Source organism: Corvus kubaryi, unplaced genomic scaffold (genome assembly GCF_017639235.1).
Source record: "Corvus kubaryi isolate FWS band 111438036 unplaced genomic scaffold, C.kubaryi_AGA036_p1.0 37398, whole genome shotgun sequence".
In the NCBI taxonomy this organism is placed as follows: Eukaryota; Metazoa; Chordata; class Aves; order Passeriformes; family Corvidae; genus Corvus; species Corvus kubaryi.
In genome coordinates this window covers 7,387,694-7,403,134 of record NW_024581137.1, presented here as the reverse complement: position 1 = coordinate 7,403,134, position 15,441 = coordinate 7,387,694, and the positions used below count along the sequence as shown (strand labels likewise).

The following is a 15,441-nucleotide window of genomic DNA, read 5'->3' as shown; positions in this document are numbered from 1 at the left end:
GGGAAGGGAAGGGAAGGGAAGGGAAGGGAAGGGAAGGGAAGGGAAGGTGCAGGATAAACACAACCAACCCCAAACAAACATCACACCTGAGCTTGGCTTCATAGCACTTTTACTCTTCCTGGGGCAAAGTTCATGGCATGGGCTTGTGGCTTGTTGTCCCCATCTCTTTGTCACTGTGGACATACATGGGCTGTGACAGGCTATGCAGTGGGTCAGGAATTAGGTGAGCAAGGGCATAAAGTGCAGAACAGCCAGTGAGAGTAATGCAATTAGCAGTATTAGTGTTCATAATCAGACACCTAGCATTACTACTCACCCATCCTGAATAACTACACAGTGTGATCTGATAATGTCACCATGCACCAGCACAGGCTGGGGGCTGACCTGCTGGAAAGCAGCTCTATGGAGAAGGCCCTTGGGATCCTTCTGGACAACAAGCTGCCCATGAACCATGTCCATGAGAGGGAACCATATGAATGTATGTACATACCCAAAGGGAGGGTGTCAAGAGGATGGATCCAGGCTCTTCTCATTGGCCAAACAATAGGACAAGAGGCAATGGGCCGGAACTGATGTACAAAAAGTTCCATCTGAATATGAGGAAGAACTTCTTTACTGTGCAGATGACCAAGCAGATTTCCCAGAACGCATTGCCCAGAGAGGCTGTGGAGTCTCCCTCACTGGAGATATTCCAGAATTATCTGGATGCAATTCCATGCAATGTGCTCTAGAATGACCCTGCTTGAGCAGAGAGGTTGGACCAGATGACCCACTGTGGTCCCTTTCAACCTGACCCACTCTGTGATTCTGTGCTAGCTCTGCTTCTACTGACATCTCATTTATTGACAGCATGCTCCAACTGTATTTGCTGAAATTATACAGGGTGGTATAATTTCTGGTTGAATGAGGGAATATATGTAATATAATATACGTACCATAGTAATACCAGTGTAAGTCACCTCAACGAAGTACAGAAATAAAACAGGAGCTAGTTTTTATGCAGGAAACTTGTACTGTTTAGTAACAAAAATTATGTATGTAATGTAGCTCATTCCATCACAGTATCAGTCCTTATGTCCTTACCCTCGTGGATGGTAAAATTACTGACATAAGAACAAAGCTAGAAATGCCTAGTTGAGGGACTTGTTAAAGTTTGTGAAAAACCACAGAAGTTTCTACATGAAGTTACAAACAACAAAATGATGCTTTTAAGCAGGAAGTGTATTCTACCCTTTGGAATTATGTCCTAGATGGCAATGGAGGTGCCACATTCCCCAGGCATTCATCAGAGATTTTGTTAGAGGGGAAAGAATAATTATATGGTAAGTAAATGTGAATACTTTTGTCAATACAGTGTAGTTATTCCTATGACACTCTGATAACCGTTTTCAGTTTATCTTATCAATTGCAGCGTTTATCTTCGATACAGAAAGAATTTGCCATATCTATTTTTTTCTTGTAATTATTTTAGATATTAATCAAAATGCAAGAAACATTTTTTTGTCCTGCTTTATACAGGACAAAAACTGGGGGTTGCTTCAAAGAGAAGCCATAATTCAGAAAATAGATGGCTCAAACTTTCTCCCATGCAATGGGTGCAATAAGTCTTTGAGTGCTAAAAACCACTACAGCCACACAGGTTTTATTTCTAAACTTTTTTTTTGTTGCCTACTTTCATTAGTGTATAAGCTGCTGCTGTGAATCCTTAACAGAGTTTAAATAATTTTAAAAGTCTGTTCCTGATTTAAGAGAAGTTCCCTGCAAAATACCACAGTGATCTTGGTGACTGAGATGATAGATAAAACATGGATATTAAAAAAAATAAAGAACATGTAGGAACCCTCCTGAGATAACACCATGGTTGTGTGTTGAAATACTGACTGCAGTTTATTATAATTAAGGTTTAATTTCAACACCCACGTGTTTGTTGGTATTGTCCTTTCTAAGTGCTGTTATACAAACAAAAAAACAAACAAACAAACAAACAAACTGCTGGATTCTGCACCTGGGATGGGGCAACCCTGGATGTACAGACAGGCTGGGGAACGAGATGCTGGAAAGCAGTGCCGTGCAAAGGGACCTGGGGGTCCTGGTTGATGGCAAGTTGGATATGAGTCAGCAGTGCCCTGGCAGCCAGGAGGGCCACCTGTGCCCTGAGGGGCATTAGGCACAGCATTACCAGCCAGGCAAGGGAGGGGATTGCCCTGCTCTGCTCTGCACTGGTGCAGCTTCATCTCAAGTCCTGGGGGCAGTTTGGGTGCCACAATTAAGAAAGATACAGAGCTATTAGAGAGAGTCCAAAGGAGGGCAACAAAGATGACAAAAGGCCTTGAGTGGAAGCCATACAAGGAGTGACTGAGGTCACTTGGTCTGTTCAGCCTGGAGGAGACTGAGGGGAGACCTCACTGCAGTTACAGCTTCCTCGTGAGGAGGGACAGGCACTGATCTCTTCTCTGTGGTGACCAGTGACAGGACCTGAGGGATTGGCCTGAAGTTGTGTCAGGGGAGGTTTAGGTTGGACATTAGAATAAAGTTCTTCCTCCAGAGGGTGGTTGGGCACTGGAACAGGCTCCCCAGGGAAGTGGTCACAGCCCCAAGCCTGACAGTTCAAGAAGCATCTGGACAGCACTCTCAGGCACAGGGTGTGACTCTTGGGGTGTCCTGTGCAAAGCCAGGAGTTGGACTCGATGATCCTGATGAGTCCCCTCCAACTCAGCGTAGTCTGTGATTCTGTAAACAGTGTTAAGAGATGAGAGAAAGTTAATCTGAGTGTGTAAAAATGCATCAATTTTCATCAGAGACACTCTCTAGAAGCAGCATGATCTAAGGTTTAAATAGAATGTTTAGAATAAACAGCTCTTGAGTAATAATCCTAGCTCTGCCACTAACACTCTGCCCAAGGGAAATTATTTTACATCTATAAAATGGAAATGATAGCTACTAACCTGCTTTACAGGAGATTTGCAAAGATAAACTAGTTAATGTTTGTGCAATATTTTCAACATGCAAAGTGCCATAAAGCTCCATGAAATATTATCTCAGCCCGTGCTTTAAAACCTGAGTGAGGAGTCATAGAATACAAACTACAATGCAAAATACAGTCAACAATCTCAAACACCATGCAAAATCCAAGCAAACCAGATTGTAAAACCATGCTAATTCATCTCTATTTAATTTCTTCTCTTCCACTGAAGGGTCTGCCCTTTAAAATCACTTTCACAACATGCAGAGAAGAGCTGCATTGCCACTGAGGAATGGTTGCTGATGAATTTTTTTTGAGGGGCAAATGACCCACTCTTGGTGGATAATGAAAAGCAAGACTTTTTTTTCATGTAAGGAAATGATCCAGCAGCAGGGATTTTTTTACTCTTGAGAGGATTTTGAAACTCTATTCTGTTTTGAGGGAATGTGGAAGAGATAGGAGAACTAATCCTGCTTTTTCCACTCATAGGGAAATCAGTTATTCATCCTCTTACAGCTACTCCTCTCCATGTGCGGCAAAGTAACCAGCTCAGTGGTGCAGGCAAGTGGTGGTGAGCAACTGCAGTCAAATTCTGTAATCCAGAAGTATCTTCACGTGAAAGAACTACCAGATTACATGATCTTCATAGGTCAGCATGTTTATGCTTAATATATAGAAGACAAGATACATATATATGTACATACTATAAAGCAAGCAAATCAAAAGAAAGCTGAAGACAGATGTTGCATTTAGTATTTTCACTACGAACTATCAATTTAAAAATTGGTGATCAAAAGGCTGGCCTTTGTTCCATGATCTTTGATCCACGCACACATGCAGCCAGTAATAAAAGTTTTGCAACATGAATATTGCATGCCCTTTGTAAAATTCATGTTAGCTTCAAAGGAGTTATACCAAAGGCAGTCACTGGATATGTGACCGCTGGTTAGGGAAAATGTAATGTTTGACATTTCAGAACCATTTCAGAAATTGCTCAGTTGTGTAAAAAAGGCCTGAAATTCCTGCCTGTGGTAAGTTTCTCAAACTTCAGTCTTAAGAGTTCCTTTACATGTCTCATGACCTTGGCAAGCAGAGCACAATGCCACAAAAGTAACACATTTGTGCTCACAAAGGTGGGAGGACAGAATTTATGGCAGCTTGCTGTGCAGCCCCTTCAGCAGTGCTGCACTGCCAGCAGCAGATGAGAGTCTCCTGTAGTGGATATCTGCAGTGTGGGAAAAAAATTTAAAGGGGAATTTGCCTAGTCTCCCCTTGCTCACCATGTCAGCAATGAAGGAGGAGTTCAGTTGGGATTGAATACTTGAATTTATGTGCATTTATGTAAGAGCAGTACGTGATGGGAGGGTGAAGCAAGTAAGAAATGTTCCTGCTCAGTATAGCTGGTAGAATCACAAAAATTCTGCAAAGCAAGTATTTGTTCTTTAGCATGTTAGGACAAGATCTGGACCAGTTTCTCCACTGAATTCATATGCAAAAATGTTTTCTTTTTTTTCCTATGTTTAGTTTAGTTTTCATTTGTCACTTTGAACCCTTTCTTCTTCTAGATTTTAAAAACTCTATTGCCTTCTACATTGGTAGCTTGACACCCAATGTGCATGTCTAGGGTCACATTTTTATTTAGTATTTACATACTGAACTGATTTGAAGGTCATTTATTGGTTGTCTTAATTGCATTTCCTTTATCATAATGCAAGCTGTAATCATCAGTGTGTGCTGAGGATGCTTTGCAAATATTCCCTCCCTAGAAGCTGATCTCTTTTCCCTAGGTCTCTCTCACTTTTAAAGATCCTCCTATTTGTCTAAATAAATGAAAATGAGCCATATACACATAGTGTTTATGAAGTTGCACTGAGTGAGAATCTTTCAAGCCAGTTTGTATTAATATTGTATTGTAAGTTCAGGTTCTGTCCTCACTTACAGCCATGAAACCAATCATATGGATAGAGTTCCTCGGATGTTATTAATGTCTGAGTTTACTTCAAAGTACATCTTTCACATTATTTACAAAATGTAATTGAACAGAATGTCAGCTACAGCATATGAAAGCTGTCTTGTAATGCAACTCATCCTAATAAATGATTACAGGCCTGTAGGGTGATACATGGTTAAAGGCATGTGGTCAGGCATTGGGCTTTGGGCTAGGATGTGTAAAGGGGATGGTAGTTTTCTTTGCCTAGTTAGGACAGTGACTAGTTAAACTATCAGAAAAAAAAAGATTTTACAGAGGAAATTGACTGGTAGGAGAAGGGCAATGTATCTCTTAGAGGAACATGCATAACAGAGGAAAGTCAAGGTACACTCAGTGGCTATTTTGCAATCTGTTGTGTTCCGATACCCTGTGATAGATGCAGGTGTTTAGCATGGAACTTCCCAAAATTCATGTCATTACTGACTTTAGTTCTGGAATTCCCACTTAATCACAGTAGTTTTAAGTCTTCATATCCTATTGACTGTGTAACCCAAGCCTTCACAAGAGCTTTATGAAGAAATTAGCACCAGTGTTCAGCAAGTTTGAATGTTCAATCACGATTTACTCTGAGAAACCCCAGCCCAGACAAGTGGCACTTCTGTGTCCTATTTACATACCTGAGTGACAAGACAGTGCTTCCTCCCACTTTCCAAAGAAACAGCCTGTTAAAAAAACGATAAGAATATTTTAATGAATACTGAATAGCTTGGGCTTTCCTCTTGGGGGAAAGGACCACCACACCGGTACTCTTTTGCTTAATGTCTGTGGAAGTACTTGGAGCACCTCGAGAACACTTGTGTTATTTTGTGTTTATTAAGTAACTTGCTACGCGGAGCAGCGAGCACTTTCTCACTGCTGGTGGCAGGGGAATAGAAGCAGTATGGGCAGACACGGACCCTGTCATCCGTGTGCTAAATAAGCACCAAAACCTCACTGTTTCGTTCCACGCACACACTTGGCCTTACAAGTATTGGGAGCAAAATGACAGAACAAGAGCAGGACTACCCGCAGAGGCCGAGTGAGCTCCGCTGATTTCGGGCGGCAGAAACAAGGCTGGAGCCCCGGAGATGCGCCTCTGGGGAGTGGATTGAACCTCCGGAGCGGCTCAGCTGCTCCCCAGCAAAATGCTGAGAGTTCTCCCTTGCCCGGCACAACTTTCCCTGATGAACGGGACGGGACAGCGCTTCTGGCGCAAACGCGCCCGGGACACCCGCACTGCTGTAAACCTCTGCTCCCCCACCACTCCCGGGCGGGGACACACGGGAAGGCAGAAGCTACGTTAAGGCCACGCCGCTCCTTCGCGAGCAGTGGCGCAAACGCACGCTTATGCCTTTGGCAGCTACCGGGCAGAAGCTGCCGGGAAGTAGAAAATCCACACATACACACCCCTCCCAGCAAGGAGGAACGGCTAAACTATCTCATCACCACTCCCACCTCCTCTCATCCTATATTCCGGGACAGGTGGAGGACCCGCCCCTTCTCCACCTGGGCGGGGAAGGAGCTGCCGGTTTCTCCTCCCCTCTCCTCCTTACTCCCTCCCCATCCTCCTCCTCCTTGGCGTCCCCAGAGGGAGCCCCTGCGCTCCGCGAGCGAGTGGAGAGCGCAGCCGGGCGCACCCCGTCCCACAGCCGGCTCCAGCCGCTCCGCAAGCCCTTGCGCACCCGCCGCCGCTTGCAGCAGGAGGAGCAGAGGTGCGGGGAGGAGGAGGAGGAGGAGGAAGAGGAAGGCAGCAGCCCACCCGCAGCGGGGCACCCACGTGTGCGCGCAGACCTCGACGGCCGCCCTCCAGCATGCTGCTCGGAGCCGCGCAGGGCAGAGCGCCGGAGAGGAGCTGATCGCTGCCGCGGGAGAAGAGCACAGCAGGAGCGGCTCCGCGGAATCATCCGTGCGCCCGTCCCGTCCGACCCCCAGCCACTCCGCCGAGGGAGCGGCGGTCCCGCAGCATGGGCGGCCGCAGCCCCCTCGCTGCTGCCGGGCCCCGCGGCGCCGCTGTCCTGGTGCTGCTGCTGGGGCGCCTCGCTCTCTCCCTCGCCGTGGAGGGAAAAAAAGGTAGGGGGCTGCGGGGGGCCAGGGCGCGGGGGTTCCGCCGCCCTTTGCCGGCGGCGTCCCGGGGGACCAGGGAGCCGGGGCTGCGGGCGGCTGCGTGCCGCGGCCTCCCGTGGGGAGCGGCGGAGGGAAAGTCCCAACTACTTATTTCCCTAAGAAAAAAAACAAACCAAAACAAAAAACCCACCCCAAAAGCAGAGAGAGAGGAGAAACTGGGAGAAAACCAAACCTATAGCAGCGATCACGCAGCCCTGACTTCCTGATTCTTGGCTTATTTTCTTTTGTGGGGGTGGAGGAAATAAAAGGGAATAAGCCTTGGCACATCTCATCTGTTGTGCTTCTCTCCTTTAGTGTTTCTTTTTTCTACTTCCCCCCCTTCCCACGTTGCCCAGTCGCTCCCCGGAGCGCGCTCCGCGGCTCAGCCCAGCAGAGCCGCTCCCGGCTCCCCTGCACCGCGGCGGCGGGGAAAAGCCGCGGGGTTCCCGAGTAAGCACCGCTCCGGTAACCCGCCGTCGCTGTGACCCGGACACCTCCGCTTGTCCTGTTCAAAGATAGTCACAGTAATAACAGAAAGAAGTATGCACCTGGGGAGGGGTGACTGAAAAGGGAGGAAGCTTCATGTGGATTCTGGTTCCCCAGTTATCAGAAAGAGGAGCAATTTAACCCTGCCCGAAGGAGCCGCCGTCCCGTCCCGTCCCGTCCCGAGTCTGCCGGCGCTGCCAGCCCCGGCGCTGCCCGCCCGTCCCGCCGGTGCGTGGGAACAGGGGCCGGGGCGTGGGGCTGCCGCGGGTGCTTGGGTTTTCCTTCTTTATTGGAGAAATTGCTTCAGAGGGTGAGAAGACGTTTCTGGCCGGTCAGCCCCGTCGCTTTTTCTCTGTGTGTGGTGTTCTCTTTTGTGAGTTTGGAGAGCAGGCCCCGGCTGCTGTTCCAGCCGGAGAGCAGTCCTCTTTATCTTGGAAATCTGCCAGCCAGAGGAAAAAATGCAGATTTGGGTGGTTTGGTTTTTCTTTTTTTCCTTTCATTCTTTTTAAAGAAAAAGGGGGAGAAGAGAACTATTGCTTTCTAGAAGAGCTGATTGCATGGCTTAGAGCAACTGAGTTAGTCTTTCGTGACTGTGGACTGTAAAGACGCCCTGAAAGTGAGGAACACCCCATCCAAAAGAACTAGTTGCACAACCTTTAAAAAGCGGAAAGATTCTCTTGTTCCAGAAATCAAGTTCATACCTGTTGTTGATGTAACATGGGCAGTTTTTCTTTCCCCTTTTTTTTTTATTTATTTATTTTTCCTCACCCTTTGAAGCTGATGAGAAGTGCCTCCCATCTGCTCTGCCTGTATTAAAAGTCTTTTGAGATGCAGTCTCAGGTGCACATGCCCTGTAGAATATGTAAAGAGTGAAAGAAATACCTTGTTTATAATGTTTAATTCTGTGTCTCACAAGCTTAGGAGGTTGTCAGTTTTTTGAGGATTACTAAATAATCAACAGCTACGTGATAAATGCAATGGAGGTTATTCTCGGGATGTTGTATCAGCAAGTAACTGTTCCTCTGGTAAGAGCTGGAGGCTCAGTGGCACAGGTGAAGGCAGAAGGATTTCTTCAGAAAGCATTAATCAATTGACTGGATTTTATTAGTTTCTCCCTACACTTGAAGATAAGCAAGAAAATTACTCAGAGGTACAAAATGAAGCAGCATCTGAGAATTGTGAGATACTGATTTGAAGCAACAGGTCCAAGAGGTAGTAGAGGATCAGTGTATGTTGGGGACTGCCTCCTTGGTCAAATGATAGGACCTAGCATCAGAATTCAGAGTAATGCTGAAAGTAAATGTGCTGTCATAAATATACACAACACTTCTGAGTTTTAAGACCAAGTTTTGTGGATTTTTACAAGTTCAAATTGCATGTGAAATGACATTTTTAAAAATTTCAACCAGATTTATTCTATTACCAAAAGGAGATGTCTCAAAAAACCAAAAAAGGTGCCTGGGCAACTGTTAGAAGAACATCAGAATCAGCCTACAAAATCCGATCAACATAATGTTTGAATGGAAATTTAAATATAATTGTGCCTTTTCCCAAAATTGTAGAATGAATTTTCTTGAATATGGATGAGAGAAAACTGGTTTTGTTATAACATTGTAGTCATTAAGATACAAAAAAGAAGCCTAATTGAGCATATTCCAGAACCAAACAGCATTGCTCAAAATTGAAGTACCCTCATCACAGGGATCAATGCCCGCCTCTATCTACCTGCTCTGATGTTGACCGACATTGACCACAGTGGAACTAATCCAGATTTCCACTAATGTACCCTGGATGGCCTGCTCAGTGGTACCTGAGATAAATACCTGTGATGGCTGGCATGCCACTTATGCTGGATGCATTTGACCCATGTCCTTTTTGTGTGCCAGTGCTCAGCGACAGTGCTACGGTTTAGTAAATTGCTTTTTGTTGCTGTGTATTGGTTTTATATCTCTAGTTTTGATCTGTAGCTGCAGCCGTTGTGGGATGGGAGTGTGCTCCTCCGTGTCGGGAGCGTGCACGCAGGCATGCTGGGCAGCTCGGGAGCTGCCAGAGTGGACTGTAGTAGCTTTCTGTACCTGGAGTCTTATACAAAGGACTAAGTTCTTTAAGGATATTGAAGTATTCTTGTCCGTGTGAAGTGAAATATCCTGTGCAGTGTTTACGTGTGGGCTGTGTGTGCACTTACATTGAGTCTGCCCTTTACCTTGTCGTGTAGTTTCTGCACTGTGTATTATTCTGTGATTACTTGTGACAGGTATGTACAAGTAGATGGGTCTTTGGATTGTGCAGAGCTTGATCCAGTTCCATGCAAGCATCCAGTGTCTTTTTAGATGCACTTCAGTGTAACCTGGCCACTGCTCTGTGGAGCAGAGATCTGGCAGGAGAAGCCTGTGAGTTGTGCTTGCTGTGGGGGCCCCTCAGGAGTGGGGGGCTGCCCACACATCCACAGCTTGGCTGAGGAATCAACAGGGCTCTCTGTCTACCTGGTATCAGGTGAAGGATGTCTCATACTCCTGTTACAATCCTGGGAGAGCTGGTACACTGTTCTCTCATTCCTGTGTTTGTGTTACCACTGACAAAAGTGGAATTTTCTATGTGGACAGGAGCTAGTTATGTTTGTGTATGTATTTATTATGTGAGGTCTTGTCTGTGCAGCCATTTATTATTTTTTATTCTCCTTGGTAAATGACCAAACAATTTTGGATTTGGAAACTAAAATAAATTTCTGCAATCTTGATGGTAAATACAGTTGGAGAAATGGAAACTTAGATACTGATGCGGTCCAATTTGGTGAGATAATAGAAATAAATAGATAATGTTGAGTGTAGAGCTGCTCTTACTCCAATGCCTCAGTGTGTGAATGCTTAAGAACAAAACCCAAATCACATCATTAAGAGCAGGGAAGGGAAGGTAAAATGCTAGCACTCATCTCCTTAATTCAGTCAATCTGCAAAATACAGTGACTATGTGCGACATTTTGCAAGAGAGTTTGGCATCTCAGCAAAGTGTGTGTGTGTATGGTGAGCAAAGTAGATGCTGAAGTGCTAGTAAATACAAATTGTTATTTCTTGCATCAAGAGTATATTAAGAGATTTGCAGATAAATAGGAAACCAAGATCAATGCCCTCAAGACTTTACAATCAGAGTAGTCCATTGTAATTTATTTGTTAATTTATAAAGAGTGACTTTTGCGGAGTGTCGCACAATGCCATTATAGTCCTCAGGGCTGACTTTTGCATTTAGGTATCCATGTATCACCGAAATCACTGGGATATGCTAGCTTTAGCAGCAAGATAGCTGACTAGCCAAACCAGTTCCTTCAGAAGGTGTCCTTATCTTCCTTGAGCAAAAACTGCCGTTGCTTAATAGCTCTTCAGAAACAAGCCTAGTGGAAGGTTTACTTCATTTTTAGGGAGGATGACAGTACCTTCATGGAATGGTTTTGCATAGAAACTGTTGATGTTGCTACAAACTCTTGCTCTAGTCCAGGTTTCAGTAGTATGTGTGCATCAGAGAGTACAGTCACGCTGTGTATGGGAGTGGATTATCCCAGAAAGAACTGATACTCAAAATTGGTGTCAGCGTGTTATAAGCACCAACATTTACGGGTACGAGAACTTGTGTTAAATCTCATGTTAGACTTGGATCTGTATTGCAAAAGGGTTTGTGTAACACAGATTTCACTTGTAGAACTTTATTTGAGGGAGCCAGAACTGGCTGTACTCACAAAAGCATCTTTTGGCTGCTCTATATTAGGAACACTTCCTGGGGTGACCTGGCTGACAAACCTTTATAAATCTAGATTAGTCAAAACGGGGGTGAAGTCTAATTCTGTAAAAAGATTACTTTCTAGACAGAATAATTGTCATTTTGGAAATGTGTGAATTGCATTAGGCACTTTCTACGTGTGTTTATAATTTCTCAAACCCCCATTCTGCTGTACTGCTTTCCTTGAGCATCTACTAGCAGAAAATGAACTTCTGTCAGTCAGGGCTCAGGATTCTGGCACAGGAATCACACTCAGCTGGGAAATTGCTCGTTTTATCAGAAAGAGAAAGTTATTAGGAAATGCAGCAGAGCTGTTATTTGCTTCTCAGTGGAAGGATCGTTCTCACTTTTTGATTCCTGCAGTTGTAGGAGGCGTGTAGCGTGCAATGACCTCTCGAGCAGCAGTTTCTGCGCTGACAGGGATAGTCGCCTGTCTCACACTCACCTCAAGGTTAGCTTGAGCAACACATCTTTTTTTAAGTGCAGAATTTGCCTCTCTGGATCTTGAGCAGTGCTTCACCCAGCACCTGTGAGAGAGACCATGGCCAGGGGCTGTGTGACGCTGAGGTTTATGGCAGGGGAGCAGGGATAATGACAAGGGGGCCCTCACCACTGGGATGCACTCTTCAAACAAGGCTGATGCAATGCTACATGCCTCTGGTGTTGAGTGTGGTCTAAGATCTGTGTTGGATGTGACTGATCAGAAATCCTCCGTTCCTGAGGACCACTGCTGTTCATACCTGATGGCTTTAGAGAGCTCAAGAAATGCATGAGGGCATGGAGAGCCTGCAACATGGGCTTACCAGCATTGTGTAGGTGTTGGTAGAAAATGTTCAGGTGAATGATGTTTTTCCAGGGATTAATGGTACACAGTGTGGAAATCCACTGCTTGATGTTTGGTGTGGACTTTGACAGTCCTTGTTCAGCTTAATACAGTACACACTGATCTCGTTAAGTACATATGGATTTGACCTTCTCCTGTGCCCCTTCTTCTAGGAACTTCCAGGAACACTATTAGTAGGTACAGTATGAGATGTAGTGGTGTTTCAGTCCATTCTGGTTATGTTACTTCTTGACTTCCAACTATGACAAACAGAATTGTAATGCTTCCTTTTTTATGGCTGAATTCTGCTGACCTAACAGTATTGAGTAATAGTGTATTTTTTTTTTTTATTTCAGAAATAGTTACAGAATATTTGGCATTAGTATGTGCAGAAGAAGTAATTCTTAAAGGAAATATGGAAAAAAAAAGATGTAATCCTCTGTACAGAGAAGTTGGACCAAAATAAATGTCTATTTCTGCTGAAGCAAGATGGTTATTTATTAAGAGCTGCGACACGACTTCGTAGTTTGTCTTATAGGGAGAAAGTGTTGGTGTGGGTCTTGTGCTTGCTGCTTAATGTTATTGAGGATTGCTCAAAGGAAGAAAGAGGAGAAACCTACCTGTGAGATTGTGTGTTTAAACAGGAAATCTTTCTGATGACCAGAGTGAAAAGATGCTGCCATGTGGGTTGGCCATTGAGCTAACAAGTGCAAGTGCTACCCCAACACACCTTTTTAAAATTATTTTTTAATGAACTGAAGGCATAGTTAGGAGGGAGAAGCACTGGATTTGTGTATCTCATAGGGAAGTGTGAGCTTTCATTTTGAAGCTTCAATGCAAAGTGTGTTTTGCCTGTTGACAGATCTGTGCAAGGCAGATGCAAGGATCCTCCTTCTGCCAGCGTGCCTTGATCTGCTCAGCACATCTGCGTACCTGAAAGTAAACATCTACGTGTTCACATGCATGTTCTACTAGCAGTGTGCATTGAATCACGGGTGGCTTTTGTTTGTTTCAGTGGTTGAAGAGGAAAAAAAAACCTAGAAAAAAAGAATAACTTCCAGTCATACTGAAACAAGTATGTCAGGGGTGGTTTAAGTGAGGTGAAGTGAAGAAAAAAAAAAACAAACCAGCAACAAAACACCAAGAAAAAAAGCCCTGTTTTAGTATCATCTGGAAGATCAAATTTGACCTGAGACCATTTTTTTTTCAAGTTGGGTAAGAAGCAAAATGAAATGTTTGAAATGAAAATTTGCAGGTTTATTTCGAAAATATCAGAATACCACTTGATTTTCTTATACCTCTCTCCCACTTAGATTTTGGTCAAGGTGTGTTAGCTGAGCTTGGCTCGTAAAATTAAGGTTTTGGGAGTGGGGTAAACTGTCATTTGTATACACATTAATAGTTCTGCTCTGATCTCTCTGAACATTGAGATTAATGAAGCCAAAATACTTGTGATAACTTCTTTCTATTTCCATCAATTGAAACAATGAAATAGTAAAAATAATGATATGGAGATAAATAAATATGTGTAAATTAAAAGAAGCTTGGTGTCCACTACCTCCCTGGACTCCGCATGTTTGGCGCCTTCACCTTACCTTGCTGAGCTCCAGAGGAGCCCGAGGCTTGCAGGCTCCTTGCTGGAGGTGCAGGAGCAGGCGGGCTGGGGCTCTGGGCGGGCAGGGTGACGCTGCGGAGCAGTAGCAATGCCCCAAGGGCCAGCCACGCTTCTGTGTGGGTTAAAAGCCTTCTTGTCTAGCGGTTACCTCTCTCTGGTTGCTTTCCCTTGCAAAGGTGCTGTGTGAAGGGTGGGTAGCCCCCCCCAGGAGTATCCTCCAGCTCCTTGGAAAAGTGGGGGATTTGCCAGTCCCCTCCATCCCAAACTGAGAAACTAATAATGTTCAGGGTCAGCAAAGGCAGTTGTGCTAGAACTCTGCTGGGGTAGACGGCTCCTTCTGGGCGCCGAGACCAGTGAGGTTGGATGAGTCGGCAGGGACCATGTCAGACAGGATGTTTTCTGGGGAAGAGGTGGAAGGAAGGAAGGAAGAAGAGGATATAAACCAGCTGTCTTGATGACAGGATAGTAGTATTTTAGCTCTGGCTTTTGTAAGAAGAAAATTATCACTTTGTGGGAACAGGGTTTGTATGTTTGGTAATCAGAACATGGTGGCATAATCCCTGCCTTCCCATCAGCAGATTCTGCAGTAAACATGAAGATAACCAGGAAAGCCCTGGAAATTGGCCACTCTTGGCACTGGGGCACTGTGAGCTCGCCCAGCACTTTTCCTAGATCGGGAAAAGTATTGTTTTACCTATCATGAGTCAAGGGATCGAAACCACAGAGACTTTGAATGCTTGCCTGAGGCAACACATCTGGCCACTGATGAAGTTGGCTGCTAGTATTTTGGCCTCTCACCCCATGCCCAAGCTGAGGATAAACACTGCCTGGAGTTGAAGGTAACCAGCATCCTACTTGGGGCTTATTCACAAGCTTTGGAAAAATGTCTCATGTGGAGCATCATTCCTTCACTTTCCTGAAGGCCCAGAATTCTGTGTGTCCTTCCCTGGGGACATGTCCCTTGATGGAGGCTGTCTGGAGCCTGGAATGAGGTGACCTATGGTGGCATGCATCTGGCTTGGCTCCTGGCGACTGAAGCGTGCTCATTCCCTGCCTGTGGTAGGGCTCAGCATGCCTGGCCCCTTGCTCTGACGCCCCAGGGAAGCCCCGGCACCTCCTGAAATAACAGCAGTGTGAGACAGTAGCTGCAAATTGAGGTTAGGTGTAAGCAGATGTAAAGTCTGAATTGTTTCCTGAGTTATGCTTTCTATGTAGCTGCAGCACAGTTATGGTGGCAATTTTCATGTTTGCAAGGCCTAACTTTAAAAAAAATCCCTAAAACTAACCAACCAAAAAAAAACCCCATTGTAGCTGCTTCTGTCTGGGGATATGTATTCACTCCCCCTCCCCCCATTAAGATCTCAGATGTATGTGCAATTCTGAAAGTCGAGTTTGATTCACATTTGAGGCAGTGGATGTTTCTTCTTGAGAGCTGTGTACTTCCATTCTGCAAGGTGAAATTATGGTTGCATGTGCAGCTCCCTATTACTAAGCAATGGTTTGATCTTGAAAATACCAATTTTTCCATTGCATTAATTAATTCATTACACTGGAATTAATTTTTTTTTTTAATTAAGTTCACAGTGTTTTTGTAGAACAATGATGTTTTCTGAAGTTTACTCAGGAGGTAAGACTAAAGAAGGATTCAAGGGTTCAAGGAAGAAGCTTGTTTTAGCAGTTGGGTCAGTTATTTCAACAATGCCTTTAGCAAAGAA

At 44.8% G+C, this 15,441-nt stretch overlaps 1 protein-coding gene and 1 long non-coding RNA gene across 3 annotated transcripts in view; one reads left to right on the top strand and one right to left on the bottom strand.

Moving 5' to 3' along the window:
• Positions 1-2,530: 2,530 nt before the first annotated feature.
• LOC121671651 lies at positions 2,531-8,084 on the bottom strand. The gene is made up of 3 exons (XR_006018566.1): positions 7,583-8,084; positions 5,570-5,614; positions 2,531-2,730 (listed from the first exon to the last, which is right to left on the bottom strand). It is a non-coding gene; the product is annotated as an uncharacterized LOC121671651 (long non-coding RNA).
• The window catches only part of EGFR (epidermal growth factor receptor), a 159,840-nt gene continuing 150,894 nt past the window's right edge, over positions 6,496-15,441 (top strand). Inside the window, exon 1 of one of the 2 annotated variants that reach the window (XM_042043676.1) lies at positions 6,496-7,001. In XM_042043676.1, coding sequence (XP_041899610.1) covers positions 6,896-7,001 — 106 coding nt within the window. In that variant the 5' untranslated portion in view covers positions 6,496-6,895. The remainder of the gene's footprint in view (positions 7,002-15,441) is intronic. The other variant, XM_042043674.1, reaches the window with a different exon arrangement.